The 20,312-nt window shown below is 41.7% G+C and overlaps 2 protein-coding genes across 14 annotated transcripts in view; one reads left to right on the forward strand and one right to left on the reverse strand.

Moving 5' to 3' along the window:
• Positions 1-20,312, forward strand: part of pgm3 (phosphoglucomutase 3) — a 153,006-nt gene that overhangs the window by 119,925 nt on the left and 12,769 nt on the right. The gene's annotated exons all lie outside the window — the stretch shown is intronic.
• The window catches only part of dop1a (DOP1 leucine zipper like protein A), a 355,628-nt gene that overhangs the window by 8,911 nt on the left and 326,405 nt on the right, over positions 1-20,312 (reverse strand). For 9 of the 13 annotated variants that reach the window (XM_087991490.1, XM_087991491.1, XM_043696195.2 and 6 more), the window contains 4 exons: positions 17,423-17,559; positions 14,762-14,817; positions 10,806-10,970; positions 2,293-2,422 (listed from right to left, as the gene is read on the reverse strand). In XM_087991490.1, coding sequence (XP_087847616.1) covers positions 2,293-2,422; positions 10,806-10,970; positions 14,762-14,817; positions 17,423-17,559 — 488 coding nt within the window. Of the gene's footprint in view, positions 1-2,292; positions 2,423-3,132; positions 3,147-10,791; positions 10,971-14,761; positions 14,818-17,422; positions 17,560-20,312 lie in introns of those variants that run through there. The other 4 variants (XM_087991495.1, XM_087991492.1, XM_087991493.1 and 1 more) reach the window with 4 other exon arrangements.

The raw sequence follows: 20,312 nt of genomic DNA on the forward strand, positions 1-20,312 counted from the left end.
CCAAAGATTTATAGGTTTGGTGGGTTGACCATGATAAATGTGATGTTATAAGGATAGGGCCTGGGTGGGATGTTATGAGGACGGTTGATGAGGTCATGATGGGCCAAATAGCCTCTTTCCACTCTGTAGGGATTCAATATTTCTATACCAGACACAGCGACCCTGGTGTTTTCAACAGGTAGAAGATTTTGACCATTAATAATGTTAGTACCTTTCTCCCCTCACCTCCATCCAAGGCCCCAAAGGATCCTTCCACATCTGACAGAAATTTATCTTGCTTCCACAAATGTCATCTACGTTATCCATTGCATCCGATGTGGTCTCCTCTACATCAGGGAGACAGGACGCCAACTTGCAAATCATTTCAGAGCATATCTTTGGGACACCTGCACCAACCAATCCCACCGTCTGTGGCTGAACACTTCAACACTCCCTCCCTCCACCAAGGACATGCAAGTCCTGGGCCTCCTCCTGGGCCAAATCCTAACCACCTGACACTTGGAGGAGGAACGTCTCATCTTCCGCCTTGGGACCCTGCAACCACATGGAATTAATGTGGATTTCACCAGTTTCCTCATTTTCCCTCCCCCCCCTCACCTTATTCCAGTTCCAAGCCTCCAACTCCCATCCAATCGCTCTCCCTCCTCTCCAACCTTCTCCCCCACCTTCATCTACCTACTGCATTCTGAGCTACCTTACCCCAGACACCCCCCCCCCCCCCCCACCCCACCATTTATCTCTCAGCTCCTGGCCCACAATCCTCATTTCTGATGAAGGGCTTACACCCGAAACATCGATTTTCTGGAGTCTGGAAGAGACCCTATGTTCAAGCAGATAGTATTTGTTGAATGATAATTGAGGCCTTGGGATAATCGAAGCCATGGCTAATCCACCTAGCCTGCACAACCCTGGAAACTATGGGAAATTCAATATTGCCAATCCATCTAATCTGCACATCTTTGGACTGTGGGAGGAAACCGATGCACCCAGCAGAAACTCTCGTATACATGGGGCAAACGTGCAAACTCTGTAGTCACCTAAACATGGAATTAAACCTGGGTCACTGGCACTGTAAGGCAGTAGCACAGTGTACCACCCAGGATTGTTCATTCACAAGTCTGGCAGGAACAAATGAAGTGAGTATTTAGCAGTCTTTGACAGTTTAATTTTACCATATTGCAACTAAAGAGGTGGAAAGGCAGATTTGATTCAGCTGTCTGACTCCGTGTCATAACAAAACTGAGAAAAACTGTGGCAATCCAAACAGACATTGACAGATTGGTGGAGTGGATAGTTGGCAGCTGAGGTTCAATGCAGAGAAATGTGAAGTAATGTACTTTGGTTGGAAGAACACCAAGAGACAATATAAGGGGTATAATTCTAAAGAGGGTATAGGAGCAGAGGCATCTGAGAGTACCCAAGTCCACAGATCATTGAAAGTGGCAAGACAGATGGAAGAGCAGTAAAACAAAAATACCATCTTCTCGGTTTTATTAACAGGTTATAAAGTTCAACAGCAAGAATATGATGTTGAACTTGTACAATTCATTTGTTGGACCTCAGCTGAAGTACTGCATACAGTTGTAGGCATCACATTCTAGGAAAGGTGCAAAGGTGCATAACACGCAGATGCAATTTACTAGAATGGTTCCAGTTATGCGAAACCTTAGTTATGCAGAATGATTGAAAAAGTTGGTCCTGTTCTCCTTGGAGAAAAGAAGGCTGAAATGAGATCTGACTGAGGTTTTCAATAACAGATTAGATAAAGTAGATGGGGCAGGTGTTCCCACTTGTAAAAGAAACAAGAATGAAAGGGCATAGATTTAAAATGATGTGCAATTGAAACAAGGGCGATATGAGAAAAAACATTTTCACATACCGAGTTGTTAGGATGGAATGTACTGCCTGGAAATGTGATGGAGGCAGGTTTAACTGAGATACTTAAGAGACATTGCATTGTTATTTGGATTGCAATGGTGTGCAGGGATGTGAGGAAAATGCAGGAGATTGGCACTGGGTAATATAGCTGGCGCAGGCACAATGGTCTGAATTGTATCCTCCTTCTCCTTCTAATAATCCTGAGAGATCAGGCTGTAAATTTTGATGGAATTCAGCAGCAATACTGTCTGTAGTTGACTAGCTTGCTGTTGGTCACAATCAAGGGTCACATTTGGATGTTGATCATTTGTCTGACCTATTGGAGAGTGCCTGTTGAAACCTACCCAGGAAAGAGGTCAATGTCTTTAGAAGAATTTGAGTAAGGAGGAAGTAGAGATGATAAAAACAAAATACCTTTGTTCTTTTCCTCAGTAGTTTGGCTAATCGAACAACATAAGGTTTGAATTCTCGTTGATGTGTCCCCTGCCTGCGAACTTCCAAACCTGAATCATCAGATATTTCTGGAATGAAAGCCCAACGATACCTAAACGTATAGAATAAATTAAAGCTTGTTGTACTTATATAGTTGCATCACAGACATTTTAACGAAGTGTCCACAAATTCATAGGATGAAAATGTATAAGCAGCAACAACACGAACACCAACAATAGTTAAGGTACTCACTTTTATCAAAATGCATCACTAATAGCCATATTTGGAAACAGGGCTCTAACTATCATTCTGAAAATGTGTTGCTGGAAAAGCACAGCAGGTCAGGCAGCATCCAAGGAGCAGGAGAATCGACGTTTCAGGCATGAACCCTTCTTCAGGAATCTGCAGTCTTCACTTTCTCCTCGAATATCTGCAGTCCTCACTTTCTCCTTGAATCTCCTGCTCCTTGGATGCTGCCTGACCTGCTGCGCTATTCCAGCAACACATTTTCAGCTCTGATCGCCAACATCTGCAGTCCTCACTTTCTCCTCGAAGATTTTAGCCTACTGCGAATCCTCTTGCAAGGATGCCTTCCTTGAAGAAGCTCTCTTCCTCCCTCTACAAGGATTTCAGTGAGTCCCTTTCTCACTGCACACCCCAGGTCATCTCCTCTGCCCAGAAGCTCTTCAGCCACATTCCTGAAGAAGGGCTCATGCCCGAAACGTTGAGTCTCCTGCTCCTCGGATGCTGCCTGACCTGCTGCGCTTTTCCAGCAACACATTTTCAGCTCTGATCTCCAGCATCTGCAGTCCTCACTTTCTCCTCTAACTATCATTCTGTTTAGATAGAGGAGACTGTTTAGAAAAGCACCAATTAAAATTTGATCCATCTTAAGTAAACATTCAAGAGTTAACTAGAATTTATATCAATCCACAACACATAGCTGGATTTTTCATGACAAATTGTACAATGCATTTATACTCTGAAGGAAATCCAAAGCCTAAATACACATTAATGTGAAAGATCTTGCAGATTTTAATAAACCTATTCTTCCACACCTCTCAATAGACAATAGGTGTAGGAGTAGACCATTCAGCCCTTCGAGCCAGCACCACCATTCATTATAATCATGACTGATCATCCACAATCAGTATCCTGTTCCTGCCTTATCCCCATAACCCTTGATTCTACTATCTTTAAGAGATCCATCTCTTTTTTGGACGTATCCAGAGACTTGGTCTCCACTACTTTCTGGAGCAGAGCATTCCATATGTCTACCACTCTCTGGGTGAAGAAGTTTCTCCTTAACTCAGTTTAAACATAAGGAGTAGGCCATTTAGAACAGTGTCCTCTGGTTCTAGACTCACCCATCAGCGGAAACTGCCTCCAGAGTGTCCAATCCTTTAATAATCTTATAATGTCTCAATCAGATCCCCTCTCATCCTTCTAAACTTGTGTCTAGAAGCTCCAATCTTTCAACATATGATAGTCTCACCATTCCGGGAATTGACCTTGTGATCCTATGCTGCACCCCCTCAATAGCCAGAATGTCCTTCCTCAAATTTGGAGACCAAAACTGCACACAATACTCCAGGTGCAGTTTCACCAGTGCCCTGTACAGCTGCGGAAGGACCTCTATGCTCCTATACGCAATTTCTCTTGATTTGAAGGCCAGCATGCCACTAGCTTTCTTCACTGTCTGCTGTACCTGTACGCTTGGTTTCATTCATTGATGTACAAGAACATCTAGATCTCGTTGTACTTCCCCTTTATCTAACTTTACTCTATTTAGATAGTAATCTGCCTTCCTGTTCTTGCCACCAAAGCTGATAACCACACATTTATCCACATAAACTGCATCTGTCATGCATCCGTCCACTCACCTACCCTGCCCAAGTCACCCTGCATTCACATAACATCCTCCTCACATTTCACCCTGCCATCCAGCTTTGTGTCATCAGCAAATTTGCCAGTATTACTTTTAGTACCTTTATCTATATCATTAATGTATATTGTAAATAGCTGGGTGGAAGTGTGTTGTACCCCACTGCTCACCGTCTGCCATTCCGAAATGGACCGGTTCACCACAACTCTTTGCTTACTGTCAGCCAGCCAATTTTCAATCCAAGTCAGCATTTTGCCCTGAGTACCGTGTGCCCTAATTTTGTTCACTAATCTCCTATGTGGGACTTTATCAAAGGCTTTTTGAAAGTCCAGGTACATGACATCCACTGGCTCTCCCTTGTCCATCTTCATAGTTACATCCTCAAAAAATTCCAAAAGATTAGTCAAGCACGATTTCCCCTTCATAAATACATGCTGACTCTGACCTATCCTGTTACTGCTAACCAAATGAGTTGTAATTTCATCTTTTATAATTGACTCCAGCATCTTTCTCACCACTGACTTCAGGCTAACTGGTCTATAATTCCCTGTTTTCACTCTCCCTCCTTTCTTGAAAAGTGGGACAACATTAGCCACCCTCCAATCTACAAGAACTGATCCTGAATGTATAGAATATTGGAAAATGATTACCAATGCATCCACGATTTCTAGAGCCAACTCCTTATGTACCCTGGAAGCAGGCCATCAGGTCCTGGGGGCTTATCAGCCTTCAGACCTAACAGTCTTTCCAACACCATTTCCTGTCTAAAATAAATTCCCTTCGGTTCATCCATTACCCTAAATCCTTCAGTCACTATTACATCTTTCGATGGTGGGCCTTGAATCTGGGTTCCCCGTTCAGAAGGTGGGTTACACAACCACTGTATCACATGGGCCCCAATAAAGGACTTGCATAATTCATGATAATACTAGCTGTACCCATCCACAATTTGGTGAGTGAAGTTACAACAGCTCATCAGTACAGATGCCACAGTGATATTTAAACCTTTGTGTCCTGTCAACATCCTGTTAAATCTTTTCTACACTTCCTCCAATTTAATAATATCCTTCCTAAAGGAGGGTGACCAGAACTGTACACAGTACTCCAAAAGTGGCTTCACCAACATCCTGCACAACCTCAACGTGACATCCCAACACCTATACTCAGTGGTCTGAAAATGAAGGCAAGCATGCTAAATGCCTTTTTAACCACCCAGTCTACCTGTGACACCAACTTTCAGTGAACAACGTACCTGAATCTTTAAGTCTCTCTGTTCAACAGGTGTACCCAATGCCATTACCATTAAATGTATAAGCCCTGCCCTTGTTTGCTTTACTAAAATGCAATACCTTCTATTTATCCAAATTAAACTCCACCTGCTACTCCTCAGCCCATTGGCTAAATTGATCAAGTTCCCTTTGTAATGTGAGATAACCTCTTTATTGTTGACTACACAACCAATTTTGGTGTCACCCATAAACGTATTAACCATTCTTCCTAAATTCTCATCCAAATCATTTACATAAACGATGAACAACAGTGGACCCAATCTTTACAGAACACAGCTGGTCACAGGTCTCAAGTCCAAAACTCAACCTTCCACTACCTCTGTCTCCTACTATCAAAAATGTGGAACCTTGTCAAAGGTTATACTAAATTCCACGTAGATATCTACTACCCTGCCCTCATCAATCTTTTTGATTACTTTCTCAAAAACCTCAATCAAGTTTGTGAGACATAATTTCCCACACACAAACTGAAGAAGGGCCTGTGCCCGAAACGTCGAATCTCCTGTTCCCTGGATGCTGCCTGACCTGCGGTGCTGTTCCAGCAATAAAGTTTCAACTTTGATCTCCAGCATCTGCAGACCTCACTTTCTCCCCACACACAAAGCCTTGGTGACTACCCCTTAACAGTCTTTGCCTCTCCAAATGCAGATAAATCCTATCTCTCAGAATCCCCTCCAACAACTTACCTAATATTGAAATACTGATATTAGGATCACCAGACTTCTTCTTACAGCCTTTCTTAAATAAAGACACAACAGTAACCACTCTCTGATCCTCTGGCACCTCACCCATGGGTATAGGTGATACAAATATCTCCGCTAGGGGCCCTGCAATTTCTTCCCTGACTTCCCACAACTTCCTGGAGTGCACTTGATCAGGTCCCAAAGACTTATCCACCTTTGATTTTTAAGACGTCCAGCTCCTCCTCTTCTGTAATGTGGACTGTTTACAAGACATCAGTATTTCTTTCCCAGAGTTCTCTAGCCTCCTTTTCTTTCTCCACAGTAAAAACTGATGCAAAATATTTGTTTCGCATCTCTCACATCTCCTGTGGCTCCAGACATAGGTGACCTCATTGATCTATTCTCTCCCCTGTTGCTCTTTTATTCTTATAGAATCTTTTTGGATTATCCTTAACCTTATCTGCCAAGGCTATTGCACATCCCCTTTTAGCCCTCCTGATGTCCCTGTTAAGAATGTCCCTATACTCCTGATGCAGTTCAAGAGATTCACTTGATCCCAGTTGTCTTTTCCTAACATATGCTTACTCCTCATTTTGACCAGAGCTCCAATATCTTTATTCTTCCATTGTTCCCTACTCTTACCAGCTTTACCCTTCACTTTAACAGGTACAAAATGTTTTGAATTATAGTTATCTCACCTTTGAAAGTCTCCCACTTGCCAGTTGTCCTTTTACCTGTAAACAGACTACCCCAGTCAACTCTTAGAAGTTCCTGTCTCATATAGTCAAGGTTTGCTTTACTCCAATTAAGAACTTTAACTTTATTCCTTTTAAATATTTAATTGTACATAACTGATTCTTGTAGAATCTCACCAGTTACAGCCTGCCAACTTCAAAATGGCTTTTTATTTTTGTTTTCTATTTGCTATCCTTATTCCATGGCTAGAAGGTGCCACGAAATGTCCTTGGCAAGTAGGATTAAGTAGAGCCTCAAGGCATTTTATACATATATTAGGAAAAAGAGGGTAACTTGGGAAATGGTAGGTCCACTCAAGGACAAAGGAGGAAATTTGTGTGCAGAGCCAGTCAAAGTGTGTGAAGTCCTTAATGATTACTTCTCATCGGCATTAACCAAGGAAGACATACATGATGGTAAATTTAGATGGAGTTTGTTAATATTCTGAGGCATGTCGATATTAAGAAGGTGAAGGTGTTGGGTGTCTTGGAAAACATTAAGGTAGGCAAATCCTCAGTACCTGATGGGCCTTTCCAGGATACTGAGGGAGGTAAGGGAGGACATTGCTAGGCCTTGATAGATACGTATCCTCTTTTGCCACAGGAAAAGCTCTCAAAAGACTAGAGAATAGCTACTGTTGTCCCTTTGTTCAAGATGGGCAACAGGGACAATCCAGGAAATTATAAGCTGTTGAGCCTTACATCAGTGCGGCGAAATTATTGAAAAGATCCTTAGGGACAGGATTTACTTGCATTTGGAGAAGATTGGACTTATTAGGGATAGTCAGCATCGCTTTATGCAGGAGTGTCTTGTCTCACAAACTCGATTGAGTTTTTCGAGGAAGTGACCAAGATGATCGATGAGGGTAAGGCAGTAGATGTTGTCCACGTGGACATGGTAGGTTGGTCCAGAAGATCAAATCATATGGAATCCTCCATGGTGAGTTGAAAGATGGAAACAAAATTGGCTTGGCCATAAAAGACTAACTGTAGTTTTTGAGGAGTTTTTTTCCCCTGACTGGAGGTCTGTGACCAGTGGTGTCCTGCAAGTATCAGTGCTGGGATCTTGGTCATTTGTAACTTACATAAATAATTTGGATGAAAACATCAGTGGTCTGATTAGTAAGTTTGCAGACAAAACTAAAACTAGAGAAGTTGTGGATAGTGAGAGGTTATCAAAGAATGCACCAGGATATTGATCAGTTAGAAAGTTGGGTGAAGAAGTGGAAGATGGAGTTTAATCTGGACAAATGTGGGGTGAAGCATTTTGGGAGGTCAAGAGGAAAGTATACTGTAAAATGACTGGAGCATTGATACATGGAGGGACTTTTGAGTCCTAGTCCATGGCTCTCTGACACAGCATGGGTTCATGAAAAGCAGGCCATGTTTAATGGGCGGCACGGTGGCACAGTGGTTAGCACTGCTGCCTCACAGCGCCAGAGACCCGGGTTCAATTCCCACCTCAGGCGACTGATTGTGCAAACTCCACACATTCTCCCAGTGTCTGCGTGGGTTTCCTCCGGGTGCTCCGGTTTTCTCCTGCAGTCCAAAAATGTGCAGGTTAGGTGAATTGGCCGTAGTGTTAGGTAGTGTTAGGTACCGGGGTAAATGTAGGGGAATGGGTCTGGGAGGGTTGCGCTTCAGCGGGTCGGTGTGGACTTGTTGGGCCGAAGGGCCTGTTTCCACACTAAGTAATCTAATCTAATCTAATTTACTGGAATTCTTGGAGGACATTCTGAGCACGGTAGACAACAGGAAATCAGTGGATGTGTATATCTGGATTTCCCGAAGGCATTTGACAAGGTGCTACACAAAAGATAGAGGGCCACAGCATTACAGGTGATATTAGCATGGATATAAGATTGGTTAACTAACAGAAAAATAAAGAGTGGCGATAGATGGTGTTTTTCTGGTTGGCATGTGCCTCAGGGATCAGTGTTGGGACTGCAATTGTTTGCAATTTACACAGACTATTTGGAGTTTGGCATCAAGTGTACTGTGTCAAAGTTTGTAGATGACACTAAGATGAGTGGTCAAGAAATGTGTGCAAAAATACAGAAAGTCTGCAGAAGGATGTAGATAGGCTAAGCGCGTGCGCAAGGGTCTGCCAGATGAAGTACAATGTTGGTAAAAGTGAGGTCATTCATTTTGGTAGAAGATATTTAAATGGCGAAAAATTGCAGCATGCTGCTGTGCAGAGAGACCTGGGTGTCCTTGTGCATGAATCACAAAAGGTTGGTTTGCGGGTGCAGCAGATAATTCAGCAGGCAAATGGAATATTGTCCTTCACTGTGAGAGGGATGGTGTTTAAAAACAGTGAGGTTATGCTGCAGCTGTGTAGGGTGCTGGTGAGGTCATACCTGGAGTACTGTGCGCAGTTTTGGTCTCCTTACTTAAGAAAGGATGTACTGGCACTGGAGGTAGTGCAGAGGAGGTTCACTAGGTTTTTTCCAGAGTTGAAAGGGTTGGTTTATGAGGAGAGATTCACTAGACTTGTACCATATTCATTAGAATTTAGAAGAATGAGGGGGGTAGTCTTATATAAACATATAAAATTATGAAGGGAATAGATAAAATAGAAACAGGGAAGTTATTTCCACTGACGGGGTCAAACTAAGCCTACGGGGCATAGTCTCAAAACAAGGGGGAGCAGATGTAGGACCGAATTGAGGAGGAACTTCTTCACCCAAAGTGTTATGAGAGTCCCTGCCCAGTGAAGCAGTTGAGGGTACCTTGTTGAATGTTTTTAAGGCAAATATAGATAGATTTTTGAACAGTAAAGCTTTTAAGGGTTATGAAGAGCAGGCAGGTAAGTGGAGCGGAGTCTAAGAAAAGATCTTATTGAGGAGCCAGATGGTCTACTCCTGCTCCTATTTCTTATGTTCTTATGAAAGGGACAATGAAATAGATAAGGTGGTAATGAAGGCATATGATGCTTGCTTTCATCGGTTGGCACACTGCATATAAAAGCTGGTAAGTCATGTTGCCAGTTTAAGGCTTTGGGTCAAGCCATATTTGGAGTACTGTGCACCATTCTGGTTGCTGCACTATGGGATGGATGTGGAGGCTTTGGCAAGGATACAGATGAGGTTTCCAGAATGTTGACTGGATTGCAGTATATTAGCTATAAGGAGAGGTCAGACAAACTTGGATTGTTTTTTCTAGTGCATCACAGGCTGAAGTACATAAAGTTACGAGAAACATGGATAGGGTGGATAGTCTGAATCACTTTCCCAGGATGGAAATGTCAAATACTTGGGGGTGTAGGTTTAAGGTAAGACAGGGCAAGTTTAAAGGAGATGTGGGAGGAACTTTTTTTTTTAAAAACACAGAGGGTAGTAGGTACCTGGAACATGTTCCAGTGGAGACAGTAGAACCAGATATGATAGCAAATTCTAAGAGGCATTTAGACAGACACATGAACAGGTAGGGAATGGAGGGATATGGACCATGAGCAGGGACATGGGATTAGTTGATTGGCACAGGCTGTATTATGTTCTAACATAGTACCCCCAATCCCTAATCTTCTACACGTAGATGCTTATTTAGGTTTTATTTTGAAAATCTAAATAGTAACTTCCATTTGTATTCCCATATCAATCCTAATTTGTTTAACCTCAAAGCTTTCAACAGTTTCATCTAACTTGACCTCTCTTTTTGTAAATGTCTCCGAAATGGATTTCCGAAATGCCTACATACTAAGGTCACATTAGCTAAAACAGCTGTCTGCAAAAGTATTGGTTACAGTTTAAAGAACAATGATTTGGACTTAAATCCTTCAAATATGTCTTTCTTTTCTCTCCTTTCTCTGCAAAGTATCACTGAGAAACAATCACAATAACGCTAACAATTTTAGATTTGATATCATGTTTGAAAGAAAACAATAATACCTTCACTCACTTACATCTGAAATTGGGGAAGGTTTTCAGAGGGCAAGTTCAAAGCCAAATCCAGGAATTTGCATGCAGACAGGTATAGGCCAAGCCACCGCTGATTGTTGTAAGATGTGGAGACCCCATTACCTCCCATGTAGGTGGTTTCCAAGCCCGACACTGATGGTCCAGCAGTTCTGAAGTTGATAAGAGGATTAACAATGGTATATGCTTACTCTATATTTTGGAACTTTCCTGTCAGTAAAATATTGTAAGTGATTCAAAAATGTGCTGACTCGTACATTCAGTGGTACACTTTAAGAGTATTGTTTTGGAAAAATGAGCACATCAACACTAGAGAGTAGAACATTCCTAGGTCAGTACAGCATGACCTAAGAATAATGCATCCATCTATTGTACTTAACACAAGCTATAACTCCAACCTCATTGATATGCTTGTAAGTACACATATAACTTTAATTTCTTCCAGTAGTCAGTTTGTGGTATGCCAGTATAGTGCCATCTAATGAAAATTGTGAATTTCATGCCCATTGGAAACCAAGTACAGATCATGCCAACACTTTCAATGTAGACTAGCACTTGCCATCATTCTGGCTTGCATATTCAGGTCCTAAATAAAAACAGTCACGTTTGAGTACACAAACCTCAGAAATCATGAAAGCTGCTCCAATCAGGAGTCTAACAATTGTGGCAACCAAACTTCTGCTGTCAACTACAGGAAGGATGGCTCCTCTATTGCAGCTTTAAGAAATTCATCTTTATCACTTAAGGAATAACAATATTCCTAGCTCTTATGATGCTACTGAAACAACATGAAACAAATTCCAAGCTTTGTTTTGATATACAGCTTGCTCCAAAATTATGCAGAGTATAACACTTGGAATTATAAGTATTAATAATATAATAAATAATAATCATCAGGCTTCAGAATTTGGAAAAATATTAGTGAAACACACAGTGACTCCACATTATATGTAAATCCAGTTCAAACGTGGGTGGAGATGAAAAAATGAAAGCAAGACATAGTGTAGGATCGAGTCGTGTGCAGCTCAAGTTTGATTTTTTAAAATATTCTTATTATGGGCGCTTCAGTCAAATTTAGTTAGGATTGACAAAGTGAAGTTGTAAGTTTTGTATGTAAGAAATGTATGGTTTGTCTCAGGTTCTGATGAGCAATTCAGATTTTCAACTCAAGTAATTTAGCAGTAAAGTCTAAACCTCAGCCAAAGATACCACAGTAAAGTGAGAAGCTATTGTACTTGGGTTTGCTGAGGTTGTAACTTAAGATACCAGGATTTTAAAAACCTGGCATAGCAATTCCGAAGGGGTCACTGCATAAAGTTGAAATTTACACTGTAATTAATAGTTAATTCTACATGTCAGTCTTGAAAAAGTGGTTCAGCATCATAGAACATAACAGCGCAGTACAGGCTCTTCAGCCCTTGACGTTGCGCTGATCTGTGGAACCAATCTGAAGCCCATCTACCCTACATTATTGCATCTTCATCCATATGTTTATCCAATGACCGTTTAAATGCCCTCAATGTTGGTGAGTCTATGTCTATCACCCCTCAATTTAAAGCTATGACCTCTCATGCTAGCGATCACTATCCAAGGAAAAAAAGCTCTCACTGTCTACCTTATCTAACCCTCTGATTATCTTATGTCTCAATTAAATCACCTCTCAACTTCCTTCTCTCTAACGAAAACAGCTTCAAGTCCCTCAGCTTTTCCTATTAAGACCTTTCCTCCATACTAAGCAACACCCTAGGAAATCTTCTCTGAACCCTTTCCAAAGCTTCCACGTCCTTCCTATAATGCGGTGACCAGAACTGTACACAATACCCCAAGTGTGGCCGAACTAGAGTTTTGTACAGTTGCAACGTAACCTCACGGCCCCTCTACTGATAAAAGCTAACACACCGTATGCCTTCTTAACAACCCTATCAACTGAGGTGGCAACTTTCTGGCACTATTCCTGTAGACACGATGGCATAAAGATCAAAGCCAAAGGCTCTGCAATCTCTGCCCTGGCTTCCCAAAGAATCCTAGAATAAATCCCATTCGGCCCATGTGATATATCTATTTTCACACTTTCTAAAATTGCTAACACCTCCTCCTTTGTGAACCTCAATCCTGTATAGTCTAGTGGCCTGTATCTCAGTATTCTCCTCGACAAAATTGTCTTTTTCCAGTCTGAATACTGACGAAAAATATTAGATTAGATTAGATTCCCTACAGTGTGGAAACAGGCCCTTCTGTCCAACAAGTCCACACCGACCCTCCGAAGGGTAACCCACCCAGACCCACTTCCCTCTGACTAATGCACCTAACACTATGGGCAATTTAGCATGGCCAATTCACCTGACTTGCATATCTTTGGACTGTCAGAGGAAACCGGAACACCTGGAGGAAACCCACGCAGACATGGGGAGAATGTGCAAACTCCACACAGACAGTCGCCCGAGGCGAGAATTGAACCCGGTACCCTGGCGCTGTGAGGCAGCACTGGCTCAGTGGTTATTAATTTAGCGCTTCTCCTATTTCCTCGGACTCCATGCACAACTTCCCACTACTATCCTTGATTGACTAAGGAAAGAATTCTTCTACTCCTGATATACTGATAGAAAGTTTTAGGGTTTTCCTTGATCCTATCTGCCAACAACTTCTCGTGTCCCCTCCTGGCTCTTCTTAGCTCTCTCTTTAGGTCCTTCCTGGCTAACTCGTAACTCTCAAGCGCCCTACCTGAGCCTTCACATCTCATCGAACATAAGCTTTCTTCTTCCTCTTGACAAAGAGATTCAACTTCTTTAGTAAACCACGGCTTCCTCGCTCAACCACTTCCTGCCTGCCTGACAGGTACATCAAGGGCACACAGTAGCTATTCCTTGAATAAGCTCCACATTTCAATTGTGCCCCTCCCCTGCAATTTCCTTCCCCATCCTATGCATCCTAAATCTTGCCCAATTGCATCATAATTGCCTTTCCGCCAGCAATAACTCCTGCCCTACATTATATACCAATCACTTTCTGTCGCTAAAATAAACAACCAAATTGTGTGGTTACTATCACCAAAGTGCTCACCTACCTCTAAATCTAACACCTTGCTAGGTTCGTTACCAAGTACCAAATCCAATGTGGCCTCACCCCTTGTTGGCCTGTGTACACACTGTGTCAGGAAATCCTCCTGCAACACTGGACAAAAACTGACCCATCTAAAGTACTCAAACTATAGTATTTCCAGTCAATATTTGGAAAGTTAAAGGCCCCATAACAACTACCATGTTACTCTCACTCCTATTCAGAATCATCTTTGCAATCCTTTCCTCTACATCTGTGGAACTATTCGGAGGCCTATAGAAAACTCCCAACAGGGTGACCTTTCCTTTCCTGTTTCTAATCTCAGCCCATATTACCTCAGTAGAAGAGTCCTCAGAAGTCCTGTCTGCCACCGTAATATTGTCCTTGACTAACAATGCCACACCTCCCCGTTTTACCATTTTCTCTGTTCTTACTGAAACATCTAAATCGCGGAACCTGCAACAACTATTCCTGTTCCTGTTCTATCCATGTCTCTGAAGCGGCCACAATATCAAAGTCCCAGGTACTAATCCATGCTGCAAGTTCACCCACATTATTCTGGATGCTCCTGGCATTGAAGTAGACACACTTCAAACCACCTTCCTGCTTGTCAGTGCATTCTTACAACCTTGAAACCTTAGCTCTGATCTTGCTACTCTTAACCTCCTGGTCACTGAGAACTACAATTTAGGTTCTCATCCCCCTGCTTAATTAGTTTAAACCCTCCCGAAGAACATTAGCATCATCTTTTGAACCAGAGTTTTGCACCTATTCGCTGAATCTTTATGGAATGAACAACCAGAACATTTTCCAACAACAGAAAGTAGGACCTTAGTTTTGGGAAATTGCAGTTAAATCATTAAGATTAGCTGTAGAAACCCATTACCTTGAAATGTCTTCATCTGCTGTCAGTTCTTGTTCAATCAGCAAAAATACTTGCACCTTTAAGATTTGAGAAGAAGAATATAATTGCTTAAGATCTAAAACAAAAATTGTTGGCCTTCAGAATGAGGTCTTATGCTGAGTAGATAGCAAACCCCCTGCTCCTGAGCCAGAGGCTCTCGGCTCAAGCCCCCTCTCCAAGGCTTGTTGGCCACTGAAGGCGCATTCATGATGCAGCCAAGCAGACTGATAATCAACCTGGCAGTTCTGCCAATACATCCATGGCAGGTGTTTAGAGAGGGAGAAATTCCATATTAGTTATTACCAATGTGTTTGACAGGGGATGAAATGCAGCAAAAATCCCTCATGGGAAAGACACGAGGACGACAAATGCAATATTGGATGAGAACAGTAGAAGAAGCAGCTCTTCTCCAGAAGCACAATAGTTTTTTCTCATCAAATCTAGAAAAATAGCTCAGGACAAAAGATGAAAACATGCACAGTAAAGTCAGAGTAGAGATATTCATAGATAACTCTTTTCCATGATATGAAGATACCTGTAAGTTAACAGAGTTAATGTTTATTCTTCCATGATATGCAAGTGTTGCTGACAAGGCCAATATATTTCGTTTATTCCTAAATTTCCCTTGAATTGTGAGAATGCCATTTCAGAAAGCAGTTGAGAGTCAATTACATTATTGTGGAACTACAGTCAAAAATGGGTCAGACTGGGCAGAATAGCTGGTTTTCTTCTCTAAAGGACATAAGTGAATGAGATAGGTATTTACAATTGATGGTTGTTTTATGGTCAGCTTTAGAGAGACGAGCTTTCAATACAAGGTTTTTCTAATTACTTGAATTTAACTCCACATTTTACATGATTAGAGTTGAAATTTGAACCTATGTCCCTCGAGCATTAGGCAAAAGTGAGAACTGCAGGTGCTGGAGATTAGAGTAGAGTGCATTGTGCTGGAAAAGCATAGCAGGTCAGGCTGCATCCAAGGAGCAGGAGAATCAATGCTTTAGGCAAAAGCCCTTCATCAGCAATGAGGCTGTGAGCCGAGAGGGTGGAGGGATAAATGAGAGGGGGTGTGGGGCTGGGGGCGGGGGGGGGAAGGTAGCTGAGAGTGTGATAGATAAATGGAGGAGAGGGTAATGATGATAGGCCGGAGAGGACGGTGGAGTGGATAGACAGGAAGGAAGATGGACAGGTGGGACCAGTTATGAGGGCAGTGCTGAGTTGGTAGGTTGGAATTGGGATAAGATGGGGGGAGGGGAAATGAGGAAACTGATGAAATCCACATTGATCCTGTGTGGTTGGAGAGCCCCAAGGTGGAAGATGAGAGCATTAGCCAGGGCTCTGGATGGTTAATCGAGTGATACTACCTGTTGCTCTTACGACACTGCCACATGTACAAATTTTTCAAGGGAGCAAGTCTCATTTCCAACACCTATTCTTTATGTATAGGTGTAATAAATAAAACATCAGTTTAAGTTCTACAATTTTGTCCATGGACTCTTGAGTAATTTACGGCAGTTTAAAAAAAATTCATGGGATGTGGACATTACTGGCTCTGCCAGCAAATACTGAAAATCTCTAATTGCTCTCGAAAGGTGGGGTGAGTTACCATCTCAAACAGTTGCAATGCAGGAAGAGGTGGAGTGAAGATGATACACCCACAGGGCTGTTAGGATCACGTGGGGCTTGGAAGGGAACTTGGAAGGTGATCCCATGTACCTCCTGTCCTTGTCATTCTAGGTGGTACAGATTGTGTGTTCGGAAAATGCTGTCAAAAGAGATGAGATGAAGCACCAGAGGAAAAAAAGTAATCAAGTAGAAAATCAAGCCATTTGCGTGACCATTAAAAAATTGCAACATTGAGTGTCAAACACTTGCAATGACTTTCCTCTACTTCTATGAATTAATTGAACTGGGCTAATTCAAATACTTTTTACTTTTTCCTTCATATATTTTGGCATCACCTGGGAGTACAGGTTCATGGTTTCTTGAAAGCAGAGTCCCAGGTAGACAGTAATAAAGAAGGTACATTTGCCTTTCTTGGTCAGTGCATTCAGTATAGGAGTTGGGATGTCAGATTGTGGCCATACAGGGCATTGGTTAAAACACTTTTAGAATACTGCATTCAATTCTGGTTTCCTTGCTATAAAGAAAAGATGTGTTTAACTTGAAAGGATTCAGAAAAGATTTACAAAGATGTTGCTGAGGTTGGAGAGGCTGAATAGGTTGGGGCAAATTCCCTGGAACAAAGACTGAGGGGTGATCTTATAGATGTTTATAAAATCATGAGGGCATGGATAGGGCTAATAGCCAAGGTGTTTTTTTTTCCCCACAGGATAGGAAAGTCAAAAACTAGAGGGCATAGTTTAAGGAGAGAGAGGAAAGATTTTAAAGGGACCGAAGGAGCAACTTTTTCCCACAGAGGGTAGTGTATATGGAATAAACTGCCAAAGTAAACATAGGAGGTTGGTACAATTACAACACTTAAAAGCCATCTGGATGGGTACATGAACAGGAAGGGTTTAGAGGGATATGGGCCAAATGCTGGCAAATAGGGCTAGATTCAATATGTGGTCCGCATGGGCGAATTGGATTGAAGTGTCTGTTTCCTTGCTGTACAACTCTATGACTCTACAGTCAACTTACCAGTTCTGTGATCATAGTAGGCCACAGTGAGGTGAGATGGCGTGGAGACATCCGTAACAGCAATACCCGGAAAAATAGGAACACCTGGGCATGGAGTGTGGGGACTTGTGGTAGACGCAGACTTTCCACCAGGCGCTCTGAAATAGTGAAAAATATAAAGATCAATAAGAAAAACGCCAAAATGAATGGCATTTACTGGCAAGGTAATTCTAAGATGATGATTTACATACATTAATTATGAATAACTACAAATAATCTATCAGATCATTTGTTTTGATGTAAAGCATAAGCCAGACAGTATAAGGACGGCATTTTCCTAATGGATATTAGTGAACCAGGTGGTTTTTTACAACAGTTGATGATTTCATGGTCATTTTTATTGAGACTACCTTTAAATTACAAATCTTATTAATGAATTGAATTTGAATTGCACCAGTGATTTGAATCGGTTTTCCCAAGAATGCAGAGGCTTTGCAAATTTAGAATGTAATTATTTTAAAATGCCACTTTCAAACACTTCAGTTTAGAAAATGCCCAAATGATAGAGCTTTCAAACCAAAACCATCAGTGAGATTTTAATACATTCCAAAGTATTTCAAAGAATAGTGACAGCTGTGCATTGAAAAACAAAGAAACTAATGCTGTGGCAAGCAAGGAGAACTGCTTTGTGGTAACAATCAAACATAATGCTTTTGAGAGTTCAGTTTCTGGATGTAAGTTTGCTCGCTGAGCTGGAGGGTTTGTTTTCAGACATTTTGTCACCATAACTAGGTCACATCATCAGTGAAAACCTCCAGTGAAGCACTGGTGGTATGTCCTGCCTCTCTATTTATAAGTCTTGGTTTTTTAAGGTGAGTAATGTTATTTCCTTTTTTTTTTACAAGGGAAGGTAGATGGGGTCTAAATCAATGTGTTTATTGACGGATTTCCAGATAAAGAACACCACACACACCCTAGGACAAGCGAAACAAAGACACACACACACACGAGAATTCCTAGAGGCTTGGCATTCTAACCAGAACGCCATCAAAAAATGCATCGATTTAGACCCCATTTACCTTCCCTTGAGAAATAAAACCGGAAATGACATCACTCACCTTAAGAAACCAAGACCTATAAATAGAGAGGTGGGACATAATACCAGCGCTTCACCAGAGGCACTCACAGATGATGTTACCTAGTCATGGTGACGAAATGTCTGAAAACAAACCTTTTAGCTCACCAAGCAAACTTACATCCATATCCTCAACCTGAGCTACAAATCTTCTCAAAAATCGCTAGTTTAGTTTCTGTTCAAAAGAAGAACAGATAGATGGAACTTTCAAAGGTTTGAGGGTAGAAAGTTACTGAGGTTTGCCTTGCTTATGATAATTATATCTGAGAAATCTTGTGCAGAGTGGAATGATCATCAAGGGACACTAAAGTTTCAACTTGAAATGGTGAGGAAATGAATTTCCACTAGACAGCTGATGTGGTTGTGGCTCTCATCCTTTTATTTTTGACAGAAACATATTTCATTTTGAAAGGATATTGTAGACATATTTTATTTCATTTTATTGATACAAAAGAACCTTTACTTCAGTTTAACTCAGGAGTTAATATTTCTAAACTAAAAATCTTTTGCCTCTGTGGTCTGTACCTTTATTTTCCCTGCCTATTCATATACCTTATCAGGAAGCCTCTTAAATGTTCCCTTTGTATCCATTTCCACCATCTCCTCTGGCAGCATATTCTAGGCACTTACTACCTTGTGTAAAAAAAAAACTTACCTCTCACATCTCCTTTAAACTTACCCTCTTTTACCTTAAACCTAAGTCTTGTAGTACTTGACATTTTTACCCTGGGAAAAAGACTCCAACTTTAATTTATCAGGTCACCCCTCATCCTTTCACTTTCAAGTGAAAAAGACTTGTCAGGCTTGTCAGGCTCCTACTACAGCTGTGCCTTCAACACAATAATTCCAACCAAACTAATCGTTGAGACCCAGATCTCCGCTCAGCTGTCCACCACAGGATCCTCAACTTCCTGACCGACATCAGTGAGAATTGGCAACAACAGCTCCTCTGTGATAATGCTCAACATTAGCATCCTGCAAGGCTGTGTACTCAGCCCCTTACTACATACACTCGTGACTGCGTGGCCACATTCCGTCCTAACTCCATCCACAAGTTTGCTGTTGAAACTACTGTTGTAGGTCAGATCTCAGAATGCTTGGTGGTGTGACGTAAATATAACAATCTCTCCCTTAATGTCAGCAAAATGAAAGAGCTGGTCATTGATTTCATTAAGCATGGTGGGGGCACGTCCCTGTCTACATCAATGGTGTTGAGATGGAGGTGGATGACAGGAGTGAAGATCACCAACAATCTGTCCTGGTCTACCCACGTTGATGTGATGGTCAAAAAACCTCAACAACGCCTCTACATCCTCAGGAGGCTACTAACAATGATCAATATGCCTTTCTACCTTTGAAGATCCGCATACATGTACCCTCAGGTCCTTCTGTTGCTGCAGCTCTTTAGAATTGTGCTGTATACTGAAGTTTGGTTACTTCAGACTTGCTTTTTACATATTCACGTGTGGATGAAATGCCAAATTTTATGGGTAGAGGGTCACAATGTTTTGAAGCCGTGCAGGCGTTCCAGGCTCCAACACCCACCATAGTTGAAAGGTAACCAGAAAGCACTTCACCCTCTGTAACCCAAGAAATCATTCAACTTCTGCTTATCGCCCTTACCCATCCCTAGAGAAGTCAGAGATCAGACAAAAAGCAGCACCATGCTTTAGCAGGATCTCCCTACAGGCTAAATAAAAACCAAAAGAACTGCGAGTGCTGTAAATCAGAAACAATATAATAAAATTGTTGGGAAAGCTCAGCAGGTCTGGCTGC

The sequence above is a fragment of the Chiloscyllium plagiosum genome, unplaced genomic scaffold (genome assembly GCF_037043375.1).
Source record: "Chiloscyllium plagiosum isolate Xiang-an unplaced genomic scaffold, Cpla_swu_hap1 HiC_scaffold_10, whole genome shotgun sequence".
NCBI lineage: Eukaryota > Metazoa > Chordata > Chondrichthyes > Orectolobiformes > Hemiscylliidae > Chiloscyllium > Chiloscyllium plagiosum.